The 17890-nt window shown below is 44.1% G+C and overlaps 1 protein-coding gene across 4 annotated transcripts in view; it reads left to right on the top strand.

Annotated features, from left to right (window-relative positions):
- The window catches only part of Dcdc2 (doublecortin domain containing 2), a 185749-nt gene that overhangs the window by 58133 nt on the left and 109726 nt on the right, over nt 1–17890 (top strand). For all 4 annotated transcript variants that reach the window (XM_039095510.2, XM_039095509.2, NM_001106110.2 and 1 more), the window contains 2 exons: nt 2075–2129; nt 12705–12864. In XM_039095510.2, the coding sequence (XP_038951438.1) occupies nt 2075–2129; nt 12705–12864 (215 nt within the window). The remainder of the gene's footprint in view (nt 1–2074; nt 2130–12704; nt 12865–17890) is intronic.

Below are 17890 nucleotides of genomic sequence, written 5' to 3'. Positions count from 1 at the left end.
CTTCAGCTATGGAGTGAGTTCAAGGCTAGCCTCTCTCAAAATCAAACAAAAGAGTATTTTTGGTAGCCAACAGTCTCACTCATCAGTTAGAAAGGACAGTGTTCATGGCTGAAAACTGTTGTACAAAACGTATTGATGGAAAGACTTAGCACTTGTGTTGCACCAAGTTTAAACTAAATACAAAGCTTCATTCTTGTGAAGAAAATGATGGATGGACCACGGACTCTGTGTGTAAATCTCACAGGCAGTTTTAGAGACTAGCAATGCAGCCAGAACAAGTGAGTTTTCAGTTGGTCTGGAGAGAAATTTATAATAGCTTACACTCTTATTTATTTATTTATTCATTCATTTATTTATTTATTTATTCATTCATTCATTCATTCATTTATTTATTTATTTATTTATTTATTTATTTATTTATTTATTTACCTTAGAGACCAGGGTCTTTTGTAGCCCAGAGTGCAGAGTGGCCTCTAATTTATTATGTATCCTAGGGTGTCCTTGAACTCATGTTCTTTCTGCACCTCTGATTTCTGGGATGACAAGGTATTCATCCCAGGAGGTAAGCCTCCTCTGGCTTACACACACACACACACACACACACACACAATGCCAAGTGTCTTTCTCAGTTGCTTCCTGCTTTATTTTTTGTGACAAGGTCTCTCACTTAAACCTGAAGCTTGCTGATTCAGATTAAGGCAGCTTGTTATAGGGATTCCTTATCTCTGACTCTTGAGCCCTGAGATTACAAGCCAAGCTATGTGACAACCCAGTATTTTCATGGGTACTGGAGACCCAAGCTCTAGTCTTCAAGTATCACAAGTACTTTATCAATCGAGCTGTGTCCTCAGCAAGCTTGCCGTTTGATTACACATGATGTACTATGAATTTTTTTCTCTTGGAAATACCCTTTGTGAGAGTATCATGAATAGCCTAGCATCTGTGCTGCAGAGCCTTGAGCTGTGACACTGAAGCCTTCAAGGTGGATACTGGAGACCCATCTCTGTTGTTCTGTACTGAGTTCAGAGCCTCTTGGTTCTTGAAATTGCCTTTTCATGGCTGTCCTCTGCAGAGGACACCAGTGTGTCCCTATTAATTTGTTTCCTTTGAGGCTAATAGGGGTTCACTTAGGCTTTTAGAGAATAACAATGGGATTTCAGGGGTGTTAGGACTATGCAAGAACCCAGGCCTTCATGAACATTAGAGTTCTTTGCCAGTAGACTGACTGTTGATTATCCAATCCATGAAATCCAATCCTTTATCAACTTGTGCTTAGCTGGTCAGTCCACTGAGAGTAGCAAGGGTACTTGGTGGTAATTAAAAACAGAGACTCATTGGCCCCTCTCATACACATTAGTAAGGTTCATCACTATAAATATGTCTTCCTATTTTTGAAGATATATTTCAAGATGAATTTTTTTCCTAATGACACAGACATAACTTATGAAAAGAGTTATCTCCTCCTCTTCCTTCTCCTCCTCCTCTTCCTCCTCCTTCCTCCTCCTTTTCCTCTCCCTTCTCCTTCTTTTTCTTATTTGGTGATAATTGACCAGTTTAAAAACTCTCTGAATATAAATGCCACAATTTTTCTTTCTTTTCCATCACAAGTATACATAGCACACTTTATTTTTACATTATTTATGGCTACTATTATAATTATTACTATTTTGAGGTAGACTTATCTTGTGCATCTTTGGGCAGCCTTGAACTCTCGATAGCTGAGACTACTTCCTTAGGGCTAGGATTAATAGATGGATGTCATCATACCCCAGAGATTCATTGCTTCATTCATTTTCACTTAATCTGGCATGGTTGTCACTTAGTTTAAAATGATCATTTTTATCTATAAATAGAAAGTTTGGAAATTTGAATTAAATTATGAAAACACTTGTATTAAAAATTTATAAGCATCAAGTCTGGTCATATTCAGAAAACTATTAGAAATAGTTTAGAATGGAAGTTGTGGTTACAAGGACCAGTGGGTAGGGTGATGATTAGATTAGAATGATTGTCACAGATCATGTATTATCTGTGACCAATATTCTGATGTCCAATTTGCAATTTGTTTCCACAGTCAGAAAGCTTCTTCACTACCTCCCATGGTTGGATCCAGGAAGTCTAAAGGGAGCGTAAGTATCAGCAGCTTCTCTCATTAGTGTTCTGTCTCTCTGTAGAGCCATCCTTGGGGTTTCAATTAAAGTCAGAGGAATAAGTCTTAGCTACCTAGTGGCATATAAGCAACTATCTGAAACACTGTGAGAGCTTCATTGTCACAACTGAAGTCCTAAATGAGAGCTAATGCTTTTAGAATATAGAATCAAACCCTTTCCTTGCGTAGATATGAGACAGCACATGCTGCAGTTGTGGGTTAAGTAGTATTTCATATAGCTGTGAGATTCTTGCAAGGTCACAGTGGTGCTTCAGAATAGTCTTGTTCCCTGTGTCTAACAAAGGCAGAAAAGGAACTTTTGTTAAGGAAATGGTAACCATCGGTTGTGCTTCTCTGTACAGTTAAGATCTTAAAAATTAAGACTCATCCTCAATCTTTAGTTCCATTGCCAGAAGCTTTTCCTGGTCGTTCCTTCATTGTTACTTGAGCAAGCATTGATGATGTGCCTGTGCTGTGGGAACTAGAGTCTGTAATGGGAAGTTCATCTGCTGACAGTTCAGTCTGCCCTGCAGCTACCCCCAACCTCCACTGTGCACTGCACTTCATCACGTGACCTCCCCTGTATACCACAGCTCAACCCCTAACCTCCAGTCTGCACTGCAGCACACCCCCTAATTCCCACCGTGCATGGCGGCACATCTCTTAGCCCTGCCCTATCCCTAGCCCCCCTGAGGTGAAGCCCACTGTGTTAAGGAGTTCTACTGCAGCGGACCTTTCTGACTGAGGGCTCTCTGATCTATCTGGGGCTTCAGTAAGAGTCATCAGAACTGACCTGGCATTCCTACCCTACCCTGATGGTCGGCCGTTGTGTTTTTGTGTGCTGTAAGTGTCTCCTAGTAGGCATGTACTTATCTTTCCCTACTATTTTATTTTAAGACATTCTAAACAAAAGAGAAAAATAATTTTGTGTTTGTATTGTCGGACTTGACACTCATTCCTGGAGACTGTGCCACTTATGACAAAGCTCTTGTCTTCCATATTCTCCACACTGTAAGGGAAAGAAAACTACTGGAAAGGTTATGAACAGCCGGAAACCGAGTATCCAACACATGACCACCGAGAAAATAAAATTTGAGCATCATCCTTGAGTCCTAGTGCAGATTTTAGTGGACGGTGCAGCCGAGGAGGAGGGTGGTGTTGAGGAAAGAGAAATGGGTACAAGATATCCCATGGTAGGCAGTGTTCAGTGTCCACCCACGGCCCCTCTGTGCCAAGTTCTCTCCAGGACCTAAATAGTGAAAAGCAAAATAAGATCCATGAATTTAGGTTCAGAAATTATATTTTCTCTCTTCCCTTCTTCTCCTTCTTCCTTTTTCCTTCTCTTAAATTTGATCCTGAAGATATAATGCAGATGCCCCTGGTTTCTGTACTTAAAATTGGAAAACAAAAACAAAAAACAAAACAAAATAACAGTACAGACCAGGAAGCATGAAGTGTAGGAGTAACAGTTTTCCTTCCACAAGCAAAGGGTAGGAGAAGGTTAGCATGTACCTGCTTCCTCTGAGCAATGAATTCCAACCCTTGCCCCTCGTGGTCAGTGAATCCCTAAGCCAACTTTAACAGAGACCCTCAACATGTGTAGGGTGATGAGCCTGAACCCCAGCATCAAAGTCCATCTTTCTTCTTGAGTAGAGGGAGGCCTGAGAGTCCCTGGGAGATAAGAAAGTTATCTGAATTAGTTGAGGAACCTCAGATCTTTTATGCAGAGAGAGCCGTAATTGGTGCGATTCCATAGGTAAGCCACAGGAAGTGGCCTGGGTATAACATGAAGACTCTAGACAACAAGGGAACCTGGAATAGGTTATTAATTACTCCTGAAGCCACAGAGCTCGCTAGGTGATTGATAGAGAGGGTGATGGAGGTGAGAGAACCTCAGGGCTTTGAGCTCCGATGCCAGAGAAAACGGTAGTTCAATGGCTAGAAAGAGGGCAGGCAGAAGACATAATTAATAATGGCTTCCTTTCAGATGTGCCGAATTGGTTCGGCTAACCACATAATGACCTGATTGAGGCACCGTGTGGTACTGCTAGCACACTAGATGGCATGGCATGACCCAGGCAGGCATCAGTAGTAGTGTTGCCTGAGGGGATGCATGAACAGTAACCTGGAGGGGACAATTTGGTGATGACCGCAGGTGACCTAAGATAGAGGATCTAACCTCTCAGGGGGGAGGAGGAGAGGAGTGAGAATTTGCAGGTCAGTGGCTGGAAAAAAAAAAAAACCCTTCACCATTAAAATAATAAATGAAACCCATCCATTTAAGGGTTTGGGAAATTCATTTATTAAGGTTTACTTTCTGTTTAAGTATGTGTATATGCCTTTGTGGGGGTATGTGCACATGAGTGCAGGTACCTTCTGAGGCTGGGCAAGGGTGGCAGAGGCCCTGAGGCTGGGATTGTGGGCAACTGTGCCGCCTGATGTGTTAGAGCTGAGATTGTGTGCTCTGCAGAGACGGCAGGCACACAGCCTCCGAGCCATCCCTCCGGCCCAAGCACTGTATCTTGTCCCCTTTCTTTCCTTTGGGCCTGTGGCAGAATTCTGTCTGCATACACACCATGTAACTCTTAGCTCTGCACCCTCATAGTCTTACAGACAAACAGCAGTTAGACAGAGACTAGAGACTCCGTGTAACTGAATAACCGACCCAGGGTCACAGGGAGAGTTGCTGGTGACACCAAGGTCCCAGCCCAGCCCTTCACAGTTCCAGCAATTGTGCAAGTTTGTGTTTTCTAGTATGAAATCGGAAACTTCCGTTAAACACAAGATAGTTTCTGCTCTGCAGCACGCCTCAGACACTCATGTGGGCCCCTCCTTGGTCACTCTGTAGGAAGGTTTCTGCTTCCACATGAGTACCCAGAATGATGCCTGACCCTCCAGGTGTCTGACTGGGTACTGAGCCCTGGGGAACAGAGATGAGTAAAACGATGTGTATCTCTCTGATGCTCACAGTCTATTGCAGGAGACAACTGTTGACCCAACAATACTATAGGTCAGCAGATAACTACAGAGTATGACAAAAATGAAAAAAAAAGTCCAGAACACTGTGAGAGGCTACAAAGAGAAAACTTATTTAGATAGCTGTGCAGAGACCTCACTGAAGAAGTGACTCCAAGATGTAAGGTATATTTCCACCCCACAGAAAAGAGGCTCATGATGGTTAAACTTACCCTATGTGTTAAAATATAAAAATTAAAATGACAGTTTGTTTCTCTTCTCACAGAGCTTCCAGAGTGCTATGTATGTCCATCTACTCACTATTCATGCTGTCAGTGACATTTCTCACCTCTATCAGCTATGCCCCCATTCATCCATCCATCCATCCATACATCCATCCATCCATCCATCAACCACACATCCATCCACACAACCAACCACCCCTCAGTAAACTCTATGAGCCATGCATTCACCTATTCTAAGAGCCATCCACATATCCACTCCATCAACAATCCAACCATTCGTCTCATGAGCCTTCCATCCTTCACTCTGTCATTCATCTGTAAGCTCCATCAGCTCCACATCCTTCCTCTCTATCAGACAGAATCCTTCTACTCCAATAGGAACCACTTACCCATGTTATCAGTCATTCAGGTATCCACTAGGCCAACTGTCCACTCTTCCACTCCATTTACCCAACCACTTATCCACCCTGTCATCTATCTATATCTCTGTATTGGCTATGCACTTACCCACTGTCATCCATCCATTTTATCATCCATCCACTCCCCCACCCCCTCACCCACTCATCCATCCATCCATCCACCCACCGTCCCACCCACCCATCCATCTATCCATCCACCCATCCACCCACCCCTCCCACACCCATCCATCCATTCATCCACTCATCCATCCATCCAAACACTCATCCATCCATCCACCCACCCACACATCCATCCATCCACCCACCCATCCATCCATCCATCTCTCCACTCTACAAGCTACCCACTCACCTATTCTATCACTTGTCAATCTATTCACTCTATCAACCTATTATATCAGTCCATTCATCCTGTCAGCCATCCCCTCAACACATATTTATTAACTATTTATTTAATAAGTGTCAGGAATGACCTTATACATTTAATTTAATGTTATACATATAAAGACACTGACCAGGATCTTATAGGGTATTCTTTCAAGTCCTGGAGATGTCCTGGAGCCAACCATGCAGGAAGGAGATGGCAGGAAAGAAGCCGAGGTAGAGGAACCAAAGTTACCTGAGGTGTTAATAAAGAGCGTAATAGGTGAGAGGAGGGAGAAGATCAGGGCAGTCAGTGCTGAATGAGGAGGAGCAGGCAGGCCAGTCAGACAGACCAGGCAAGGTTTGCACCCAGGCCTTCATGGGAAGCCATTGAGGGACTTAAAGGAAGAGTGCTAGCATTTGATTTATACTTTTAAAGATAAAAAAATGAAATTGTGTGTGTGTGTGTGTGTGTGTGTGTGTGTGTGTGTGTGTGCACGAGTGCACATAGGCATGAATACAGAGGTACCCGTGGAGGCCAGAAGAGTGTCAGATCCCCTGGAGCTGGAGTTACAGGTGTTTGTGAGCTGGCTGACAAGGGTCCTGGGAACCCAACTGGGTCTCCTGCAAGAGCAGCAAGTGCTCTTAATCACTGAGCCCCATCTCCAGCCCCTGATTAGTAATTTTTAAAGCTCATTATGCCAAACACAGGATGGAGGAAGAATAGAAGAGGCAGAGGGTGGTTGGAGTCTAAGTGTGGGATGCAGGGAACTGGGAGTCTAAGTGTGGGATGCAGGTAGCTGGCGGGCTCCGTGGCTGCAGCGCTGATGCGAGGCTCTCTATTCTAACCCTTTTTGAGTGCGTTGCTGCCGGTCAGTTTACCTGCCCGGCAGCTATTGGTGCAGTTCCTTCCCCGGCACAGTTGCAGTATTTGGGCAGCTAGAGATTTCAAAGTCATGACTGTGTGTAGGTCTCCACTCTAGTGTTCTCTAGAAGACTATGCAGTCACAGTCTTCTATGCCTTTGATGTCAAGTAGGGAAGAGGTTGAAGGATAGTTGGTTAGGACAAGGGAAGAGAAAGTAAGTGAAGGTTTGTTGCTGTATGGTTGGTATTCACCTGAGCAGAGAACAATCTAGAGCATGGGGTGCCTGGTGTACACAGAGTTCTCATTCAACCCACATCGGGTGTGTGTGGATGCCGGGCAGTGAGCCACCACCGTATCCTATGCCAACCATTGAATCCTATGCCAGTAAACCCAGCCATAAGCTTGGTTTTAAACAGAACTAATTTACACCTTTTCTATAATTAATAGGTTCCCTGGAGAATGCTGGGCTTGATAGATCATTAACTGTCTGGCCCCACGGGAGGGCTGTGAGTGAGAGGACTGTGCAGGAGGCTGGAGCTTCCTACCTCAGGTGCCTCTGTGGGCCTCACTTGGCACTGACCTTAAAGGGGACACAGAACTAGAATGTATGTCTCGCACACAGCTTCCTATTAGTTGTTTTAGTGCATGAAGAAGAGTGGGGAGGGGAGAAGGAAGTGGGAGGAGTAGGGAGGGGGAGGAATAAGACTTTGGAATAAAAGTAGACAGAAAATCACTAGTAGAATTCACTGTACAAAATGCCCTACCAACTGATAAATGGGAGAAATGCAGAAATTGTTAAGCTGGGAATATTTTTAGGTTATTATTCTATTCTCAAAAAGAAAAGTGATTCATTTTTATAAAACTCCATTGTTCCACCGCACGGGATCAGGGTGCCCTCTAGTGGCAAAGAAGTGAAAATGACAGGAACGCTGAAAAGGGAACTGACTTGTTTTTGTTAAGTCAGGTCAATGCATCTATCTTATGGTCAGTAGTTTGGGGTTAAATATTAGGATTTCCAGGGATTTGACTCAAGACTCAGTTGCTGCCATAACTCAATCAGTCATCACAAAGCCACTGTGAGGCAAATCATAAATACACTAAAGTGAAATTTTCCTATCCCCCAAATTGCATTCACTTCAGCATAGGAGTGGAGATGACTCAGTGGGTAAAGGTCTTGCCTGGGAAACGTGATGACCTGAGGACCTCAGGACAGGCAGCTCATATCTGCCATCAGTAGGTGCATGTGAGAGAAGCAGCAATGGGGTTGTGTGCACTGTAGAAGCTTTTCAGCAAGGGAATCTTGCAAAACGACCCCAGACTTGGTATTTTATGGCCTACTCTTTTGGTGCAAGTTTAAGAGGGTTGGAAATGGGTTTGTGAGAAGGGAAGAAAGCCGGAGTTGGTTAGAGCTTCCTGGAAAGAGCCCATGGAGCTGTAGAATCGAATCCAGTGGAACCCTACTCTTCACAGGTTGGAGGGGTCATTGAAGCCTATATTTGGAGCTTTTCCTATTTGATCTATCAGTGTGCATGTGAGGTACAGGGAGGCCAGTGGCTGAGGGGGAGCATGTGAGGCACAGGGAGGCCAGTGGCTGAGGGGTCTCCATGTGAGGCACAGGGAGGCCAGTGGCTGAGGGGGAGCATGTGAGGCACAGGGAGGCCAGTGGCTGAGGGGGAGCATGTGAGGCACAGGGAGGCCAGTGGCTGAGGGGTCTCCATGTGAGGCACAGGGAGGCCAGTGGCTGAGGGGGAGCATGTGAGGCACAGGGAGGCCAGTGGCTGAGGGGGAGCATGTGAGGCACAGGGAGGCCAGTGGCTGAGGGGGAGCATGTGAGGCATAGGGAGGCCAGTGACTAAAGTAGCTTCTGGTACCATTTTTTGCAAGGCACCCTGTAGATTTTGGCTGCTTCTTGACTGTTCCCACATAACCATAACGTGCTGCCTGTAATGGCTCTTGTCGAGGGCCACACCACAGAGTAGATGTTTCTAGTACCTCAGACATTGGAAGACTTCAGCATAGGAGTGGAGATGTCCCAGCAGGTAAAGGTCTTGCCTGGGAAACACGATGACCTGAGTTTGGATCTTCATCTTTTTCACATAAAAAGCCAGACATGGGGCGTGTTCTTATATTGCCTGTGATAGGGAGATGGAGACAGGGGACACACAGGGGGTTTGTGGTCAGCTTGTTTAGCCAATCGGTGAGCACTAGGATTCATGAGAGACCCTGCCAAAAAAGATGGACGGACAGACAGACAGACACATAGAGTGATAGAAGACACCCTGTCAAGCTCTGGCCTCTATATGCATCCAGGGGTGCACACCTCTCCCACACACATGCATAGAGAGGGCAAGGGAGACAGAGATGGACAGCAGGAGAGAAAACAGGGCAGGAGAGACATCATGCCTGGAGAAAATGAATTCTTTCCAGTAGACAATGCTAAATGCATGGCTTTCTTTAATCTTAAACTATGTCCTCTTCTCTGCCCCTGACCATCAGGAATTGTGTGTGTGTGTGTGTGTGTGTGTGTGTGTGTGTGTGTGTGTTGTGGCTTATCATTTCTAAAAGAAGTCAACAGTTTGGAAGTCACAAATATTCACCATAAATGTTGAAAACATTTATGCGGATATGGGTTGATAATGTCTGTTTGCAGTTCTGAGTGTTATTCTGGGCCAGTAAAGTAATTTCTTTGTAAAACTCTGCTAAAGATTTCTGCAAAAAGAATTCACTCTTCCCTTCCCATACCACATTTTCTATGCTGTTCAATAAATATAGTACAAAGGTCTTAGGACAGGCAACAGGGACAGACACACACAACAGACAGACAACAGATATGCCATAGACCACAAACCACAGAACTGGAAGACACAGGGAAAGAAGTGTAGAATTCCTACTTGGTTTACTTCTGGTCTATCTCAAGAGGAAGTCTTTTCATTTCTTCAGGTGACATTAGCACATTTACCCATTGAGACACCTCCCAGCCCCCACCCCATCCTACTTAATGTTCTCTAAACCACCTCTCTGAGTGTCCCTTTTAGAAATGAGGTAAGTTTATTAACCTCTGGCATTCTACAATGATGTCTCTGTTCTTTCTTGTCACACACTCCTGCTGGTGAGTGATGTTTTCCCAGAGAGTAGTAACACTGCCTTTGCTGGTACTCAACTCCCTTACCCACTGGGTTTTCTATAGAGTCCTTCCAAGTTTAACAGCATCTCCAAACCTTTTAGAAAGGCACGGACTGTCTGTAAAGGGTTTCTGTTACATGAGTTTTACAGTGTTCAAATCTCAGGATGTCCTGACCTCGCTGAATACAAACCACAGTCTAGGTCTTGCCTAGTGACTTCAGAAGCTCTGTTCCTGTCTTGCTGTCTGCTGTCTATCTTTCTTCTCCAAACAGTGACTGTACTGAAAAATAGGAAAGAAAAAAATAACTCTCTGCTTGTAGATCAATAATTAAATGGAAACTGGATGTCTACATTTCAGTTGGAATGAGAAATTAAATTATGCAAAAATGTTATAGATTTGGACAAGTTTTCATACTGTTAATAAATCTATGCATAATTCATTTTCTTGTAGGCTGTGACAAAATAGCATAAATAACTTCATTTGTAAGATGGTTTTTTTTCTATTCTTAATTGGGTGATGGCTAAAACCATTTAAATGTTTTTGGGTGACTGAATATATAAATGTTTAAAACGAGCAGTTATAATAAGCTTCCAGGCATATTTGTTTATTTAATATTACTACATTTATTTTCAGATAGTAGCACAGTACAGATGTTGCATAAAGATTGCACCAGTTTGGTTGAGTTATTTATTTATTTATTTACCTTATTCTTGCAGTGCTGGAGATTGAATGCAGGGTCTTACACGTGCTTGGCAAGTGCTCTATCACAGAGCCACACCCCTATTTCTGATATGACTTTGTATCTTTTTTTTTTTAAATTAACTTGAGTATTTCTTATTTACATTTCGAGTGTTATTCCCTTTCCCGGTTTCTGGGCCAACATCCCCCTAGTCCCTCCCCCTCCCCTTCTTTATGGGTGTTCCCCTCCCCACCCTCCCCCCATTACCACCCTCCCCCCAACAATCACGTTCACTGGGGGTTCAGTCTTAGCAGGACCAAGGGCTTCCCCTTACACTGGTGATCTTACTAGGATATTCATTGCTACCTATGAGGTCAGAGTCCAGGGTCAGTCCATGTATAGTCTTTAGGTAGTGGCTTAGTCCCTGGAAGCTCTAGTTGCTTGGCGTTGTTGTTCATAAGGGGTCTTGAGCCCCTTCGAGCTCTTCCAGTTCTTTCTCTGATTCCTTCAATGGGGGTCCTATTCTCAGTTCAGTGGTTTGCTGCTGGCATTCGCCTCTGTATTTGCTGTATTCTGGCTGTGTCTCTCAGGAGAGATCTACATCCGGCTACTGTCTGCCTGCACTTCTTTGCTTCATCCATCTTGTCTAATTGGGTGGCTGTATATGTATGGGCCACATGTGGGGCAGGCTCTGAATGGGTGTTCCTTCTGTCTCTGTTTTAATCTTTGCTTCTCTATTCCCTGCCAAGGGTATTCTTGTTCCCCCTTTTAAAGAAGGAGTGAAGCATTCACATTTTGATCATCCGTCTTGAGTTTCATGTGTTCTATGCATCTAGGGTAATTCAAGCATTTGGGCTAATAGCCACTTATCAATGAGTGCATACCATGTGTGTTTTTCTGTGATTGGGTTACCTCACTCAGGATGATATTTTCCAGTTCCAACCATTTGCCTATGAATCATAAAGTCATTGTTTTTGATAGCTGAGTAATATTCCATTGTGTAGATGTACCACATTTTCTGTATCCATTCCTCTGTTGAAGGGCATCTGGGTTCTTTCCAGCTTCTGGCTATTATAAATAAGGCTGCTATGAACATAGTGGAGCACGTGTCTTTTTTATATGTTGGGGGACCTTGTGAGTATATGCCCAAGAGAGGTATAGCTGGATCCTCAGGTAGTTCAATGTCCAATTTTCTGAGGAACCTCCAGACTGATTTCCAGAATGGTTTTACCAGTCTGCAATCTCAATGACTTTGTATCTTTACATGCATCTATATCCTCTGATCTTAGAGAAAACACCAGACCCTTACCCTCAGGCAATATCGGAGTCAATTTACACACCTTCCCCTTCCTCCTGTGACAGTATACAGACACATTCAGCTGATGAAGCAATCGTGTGTGCTCATGCATGTGGCCAGAGGTCAACGACTGATGTTGGTTTTGGGGATCCCTTCCCAGTGCTGGGACTGCAAGTGCAGCCTCCGCGCTCAGCTTTTCCTGCATGTGTGGGCCAGCACTTTACTGACTCAGCCATATATCTGCCCAGCCAGGAGATGGCTTTGTTTTTGTTTGTCTCTGTGTGCCATGGTGATGAAATCTTGGCTTCACCAAGTGCCAGGCAAATATTGTGGCTTTGAGCCCCAGCCCCAGCCCCAGGGGAAGAAGTTTTGTTTCACACCTGGCACCTGTGAAGGAATTGCCAATGTGGGTGATTATTTTTAGTCTTCCTCCTCTGCCAGACCTTCTGCCTGCCTCTAGGAAGGTGTGTTTGCAGTTAGTGTGGTACCAAGACAAACATTTGGAATCTAATTCAGGGCCCTGGGCTCATTAGTTAACCACGTGAATGTACTGGGAATAGCTCTGAGAGTCCACCAGTCAATTGTAAAGGTCCAATCTTTTGTCTTTTAGGGGAATTACCGACAATCTAAGTCAACCATTGGCTCCAGTGATAACTCATCTCCTCAGCCTCTGAAGAGGAAAGGGAAGAAAGACTCAAATTCAGAAAAACCCACGAAAGTGAAACAAAGTGTGAAGTCGAAGAATTCCCACCAAGCAATTCCAGACAACGGTGAGCTGAGGTCAACGAACGGTCTCACAGTCATTGTGGTGTCAGGTTGTTATCTTCGTCAGAATGTGGATCCATTTTAATTCATACTTTAAAATCTTTTAGTTTTACTTATGGTATAGGTGTGCATGTTGGGGGGGTTATGTGCATGTGAGTTCAGATATCTGTGGGTGCTGGGAAGTGCGTATGAACTCTGAGAATTGAATGCGGGTCCTCTGGAAAAGTAGTAAGTGGTCTTTCACTACCGAGCCATCATCTGTCCAGCCTCTCAGTTTTCCTTCTTATCCTAAAATGCTCATTTCTCCAGGATCACAGAGCGTCTTCCCTTTTGTCTTGTCATATGTGATGTTGCTCAAAGGTGGTTTCCATTGGACAGACGAGAAGCAGCTGTTTCTAACACTGGGCTCCTGTTTTAAGGCAGCCTTAGTAGGACAAAGGGGAACATTGCCATCCTGGGTACCCACTGAGAGTGCTTGCTTGGTGCTTGTACACTTTGTTTAACACTGTTGACACTGGCCTCTGTGGGTTGAGGGTCTACCCTTGTCTGCACACATGATCTGCTTGTGTTCACACCTCACATTCCCTGAAACGATGTTCTGATATCTAAGTGAATATTGAGCACACATAAACTTTATAAGAGCAAGCTATTAGATAAATTTAAAAGTTTTTGAGCAAGCCATGGTAGTGCCTGCCTGTAATCTCAACACTTGGGGGGTGGAGGCAGGGGGATCGATTTGGAGTTTGAGGCCAGTCTATGCCACATAGTGAATTCCAGGCCCTTTGGGTCTCAACACACACACACACACACACACACACACACACACACACACACTCACTCACACTCACACACACACACCCCAATACAAAATCCAAAGCAAATTGCATTGCTCTGAGAATCCATTAGTGTGAAGCGAAGGCATCCTGAGGTGAGGACAAGCGTGACGAAATGGTGAACTTTCACACTAGGCGTTTGTAGAGAAGGGCTCTATTTGGCTTATTTCAAGTGTATTCTCAATAGGATGGCTCATAAAAGTGGAGAGAGATACTTGACTCAGGCTGGCTGGAAACAGTAGGAGGCTGAGACTGAGCCTGAGGCTGTAGGATCTCAAGTTCAAGGCTAGGCTAGAGAGTTTAAATGAGCCCACGGTTCAAAATATAACACAAGAAGGGCTGAGCATATAGTTCAGTGGTAGAACACTTGTCTGATCTGCATGAGACCCTAGGTTCACGCCCCAGGGCTGCAGCAGACAAAGGCACAGGGTAAATGCATGGCTGTCCAGTCTCCTGTGGAGATTAGTAGCAGTGTGGCTTGCTGGGGTCCCACCTGGTAACTGTGGGCTCACACTGTAATTTCCCTCACTACTTTGCATATCCATAGCCTGTCCGTTCCTTCCAGAGAGCAGTTGTCTGGGAAGTCAGAATGAAGTATGGGTGGCTGGTACTATTGGGTGCCTACTGTAAGAAGGACAGAAAAAAAAAAAAAAACCTTAGCTGGGAAAACCAGGCCATTTTTGAAAGCTAAAAACAATGGAGGCTTTATTTTGATAAACACGTATTACATTTTTAAAGCCTTAAGACTGTGAATGGACTGCAGCTTACTGGTGTTTTGTTGAGACAAGGCTTTACTCTAGGTTGACTAGGAACTCAGTATGCAGTCTAGGCTGGCCTCAAACTCATGGTAATCCTCCTGCCTTATCCTTCTGAGTTTTGGCATAAGCTGCTGTATCTAGCTTCTTTTTAAAACACTTTTCAGTGCTAGCCTAGGTCTAATAGAATCAAGACATTTAAATAAATATTGGCCAAATAAATGGCAGACATTAAGGATGGCTGAGTCTCTGTTATACTTTAAACCCACTAAGAAACTGGGCCCATTTAAAGCTTGTAATACATGATTTAGTTAAAGAGAGAAGATACCATTCACTCTTTGTCTGTGTGGCTCTTGTATGTGTATGGAAGTTGTAATTCTAACCTGCAGTGTGTCCATCTTAAGTCTCCCAGCTTCCTACTGTCCCTGTGCAAGCTGGACCACAGATCGATGGATTACTATTCACTTCATTGGGAAGCAGGCTGTACTGGCAAGTTGGAGGAACAGAATCTTGCCTTTTGTGGGAATTTACAAGGAGTCTTATATTTCTGTCTTTGGGCATGAAAATAGCAACCGTCTTTAATACTGAAGAAAGTGGTTTTGAAGGTGTGATGAGAAAGGGTGGCCCCCTTCATTGGCCCATGCCTGGTCGAGGGAGAACGTGAAGTTGCTGTAGATAGTGTCCTGTCCTAAGCTAGCTTTGTAATGTGAGGCCACAGGTTCTTAAAGGGCTCTAGTTCACTGTTCCCCGAAATTCTGTGAGCCTCTTTCAAATGAAGGTTTGAGGGACTGCTTTTCCTCCTCCACATAAGGGCGATGTTGCTGATTTAGAAGACTCGTTGAAAAGCTGAGATGAAACATTTATGTATATTTTTCTACACATGATCCTCCCCCCCATAAACCTTGACTTCCAAAACCATTTATTTTCCATGACAAATGAAAGAAAAGGCACATTTCTGAAGTTGAAGCTGCCACTTGCTAAATATATGTGTATTAGTTCATGTGTGTGTGGTTGAAATTCAAGCAACTTCTCCTTAAAGACCCTGCAATGTCCTTTGCTATAAGAAATCCAGATTAAAAGGTCACGTGAGTCTCCCTGACTCAGCCCCTGTATTCACTTACAATCAGAGCTGCCTTTTCCTTGAATGCCGTCTGTCTTAGTAATTGGAACTAAAGTTCCAAGTGCGTGCTTCTCGATGCTCAGGTTTCTAGAGGGCTCAAGCAAAACAAAGAGAAATCACATGCAGCAAGAGTGCGCAGGACGCAGGGGATCAAGATAATGAGTAAAATGTCCAAGAGCTTCATTTAGGGATGAAATTCTTATTGTCTTTCCTGCTGAAACATGTGTCTAAAGCGAGGAGGCTGTTTGGGATTTCAAAGCCTTAAATTTTAGGGTTATGGTGAACATTTAAGATTATTTTCTAGTATATGTTAAAGCTATATACAAATATTTCACCCAGCCTTCTTTACCTGTATACTGTTCTCCTTACAGTGTTTTAAAAACTGGCTATTACTTTAGTCACACACATGTCTTGCTTTTGTAAGCACCAGCAATGCTGCCTTCTGACTGTAGATGGCAGCCTGGCTCTAATTTTATTTTTCCCTTTCCTTGACTCTGTTTCTCTCTGTAACAGTAGAGCTTAATAATTCAGGCAGAGCAGTGACATATTTCTTCAGGGAACCAAATCCCATTTTCTTTTGTAGCGGAGATGCAAAGTAAGATGGGTGAGTGATTGATGAAGGGGGTGTGTGGACTGTTTTCAGTGCTGCCTGTGAGAGCAGCCTCCACCACCGCTGGCTGTCTCTGTCCTTGTGCTGCAGTGCCTGGAGAGACAGCTTTTAGAGGTGTTAACTAGCCGTACTCACCACTGTGAGCAAAAACACCATGATGATTGTTTTGAGACAGCATTTTGGATGCCTGGTAATATTCATTGCTATCATTGTAGGGAATAACTGAAAAAACATAGTCATTTAGTTGGAAATATCAAGAAGGCTGCGAAGAAAGATGCCTAGACTGTTGTGAGGTACATTAGCCTGATAACAAAAAGTACTTTTAAAAGCAAAGTATTAGTGTGAATTGAAAGGCAAAGGTGATTTTCTGGAGGATCGTGGTTCTCCAGTGCGTGTGTGCGTGTGTGCGTGTGTGCGTGTGTGCGTGTGTGCGTGTGTGCGTGTGTGCGTGTGTGCGTGTGTGCGTGTGTGCGTGTGTGCGTGTGTGCGTGTGTGCGTGTGTGCGTGTGTGCGTGTGTGCGTGTGTGCGTGTGCGTGTGTGTGTGTGTGTGTGTGTGTGTGCGTGCGTGCGCATGCGCACATGGGTCCCAGTATTATGCACCTTCTGGCTGTATTATTATGCTTTGTTCCATGGTAGTTTTGTACCTGGCATGAACAATTGTGTATTTAGACTCCCGACAAGGGTAGGCGCAGCATTGGTAGAGGATGCTTGAATGTTGCAACTTTGCTGTGTGACTGCCCTTGAATAGCACGCTCTTGAGCTTCCTAATACCTGCAGCCTGCACATGGTCTGCCTGTGTCACCACAAGCGTGAAGAGTTGCAGCAATTCATCCTCAAAAGCCATGTCATGTGAGCCAGGGCCTGAGTGTCAATCATGAATCAGCTCAGGCACTCACATGGTTCTCTGTCACAAGAAACTCTGGATAAAACCCGAAGCACATTTGGAAAACAAACTCTCCAGACTCCTAACTGTGAAAGGAACATTGTGTCTTGGAAGGTGCACATGGGAAGGCACCAAGGTGATCGGAGTCTGCTTCATAAACTGAAGTAACAGGATTTGCTGGTAGCTCTTGCTACCCCACTCGTTGGATGAATGGGAGATACGCGTTTTCTGTTTCTTCAATGATCATTGCCACATGTCAATGGGCCAAAGTCTATTTCACTAAATACCAGTTTCCTAAATGACTGGGTATTAGCTTACCCCACCACTCATAGGATCAACATATCATATGATAATATTTTACTATTGTCAGAGCTGCTAAGTTCTTGCATGTTTAATTGTATAATTCAACTTCTCTTAACAAAATTAGTTTTAGAGTATGCACATTGTTATTGACTTTAGTGATGAAACACTGAAAAATTAAGCTGGGTGAATATAATAAGGAACAAACAGCCATTATGCTTTCATCCTGAGAATAGAACCCAAGACTTTGCATGTGGTCAGTCTGTGCATCATCACCGAGCCACACCTCAGCCATCAGTACTTTTTCAGGAAAGAGTTCACTTCATATCTCACTGTCTTACTAATGTGTGTGGTATAGAGTGTTGTGTTATAGCTGATGCTGGGCTGGGGCTTCTGTAGGAAATTCTGTTAGTGGTTAATGTTTGTGTGATCCAAAGTTTGGACAGTGTGTTAGTTATCCTTCCCTCCCTCCATTTCCTTCCTCCTTCCTCCTTCCCCCTCTCCACCTCTCCCTTTCTCTTCCCTTCCC

Source organism: Rattus norvegicus, chromosome 17 (genome assembly GCF_036323735.1).
Source record: "Rattus norvegicus strain BN/NHsdMcwi chromosome 17, GRCr8, whole genome shotgun sequence".
Lineage (NCBI taxonomy): Eukaryota > Metazoa > Chordata > Mammalia > Rodentia > Muridae > Rattus > Rattus norvegicus.
The sequence above is the reverse complement of the archived record's forward strand: the minus strand, read 5'-3'. Positions and strand labels throughout refer to the sequence as shown.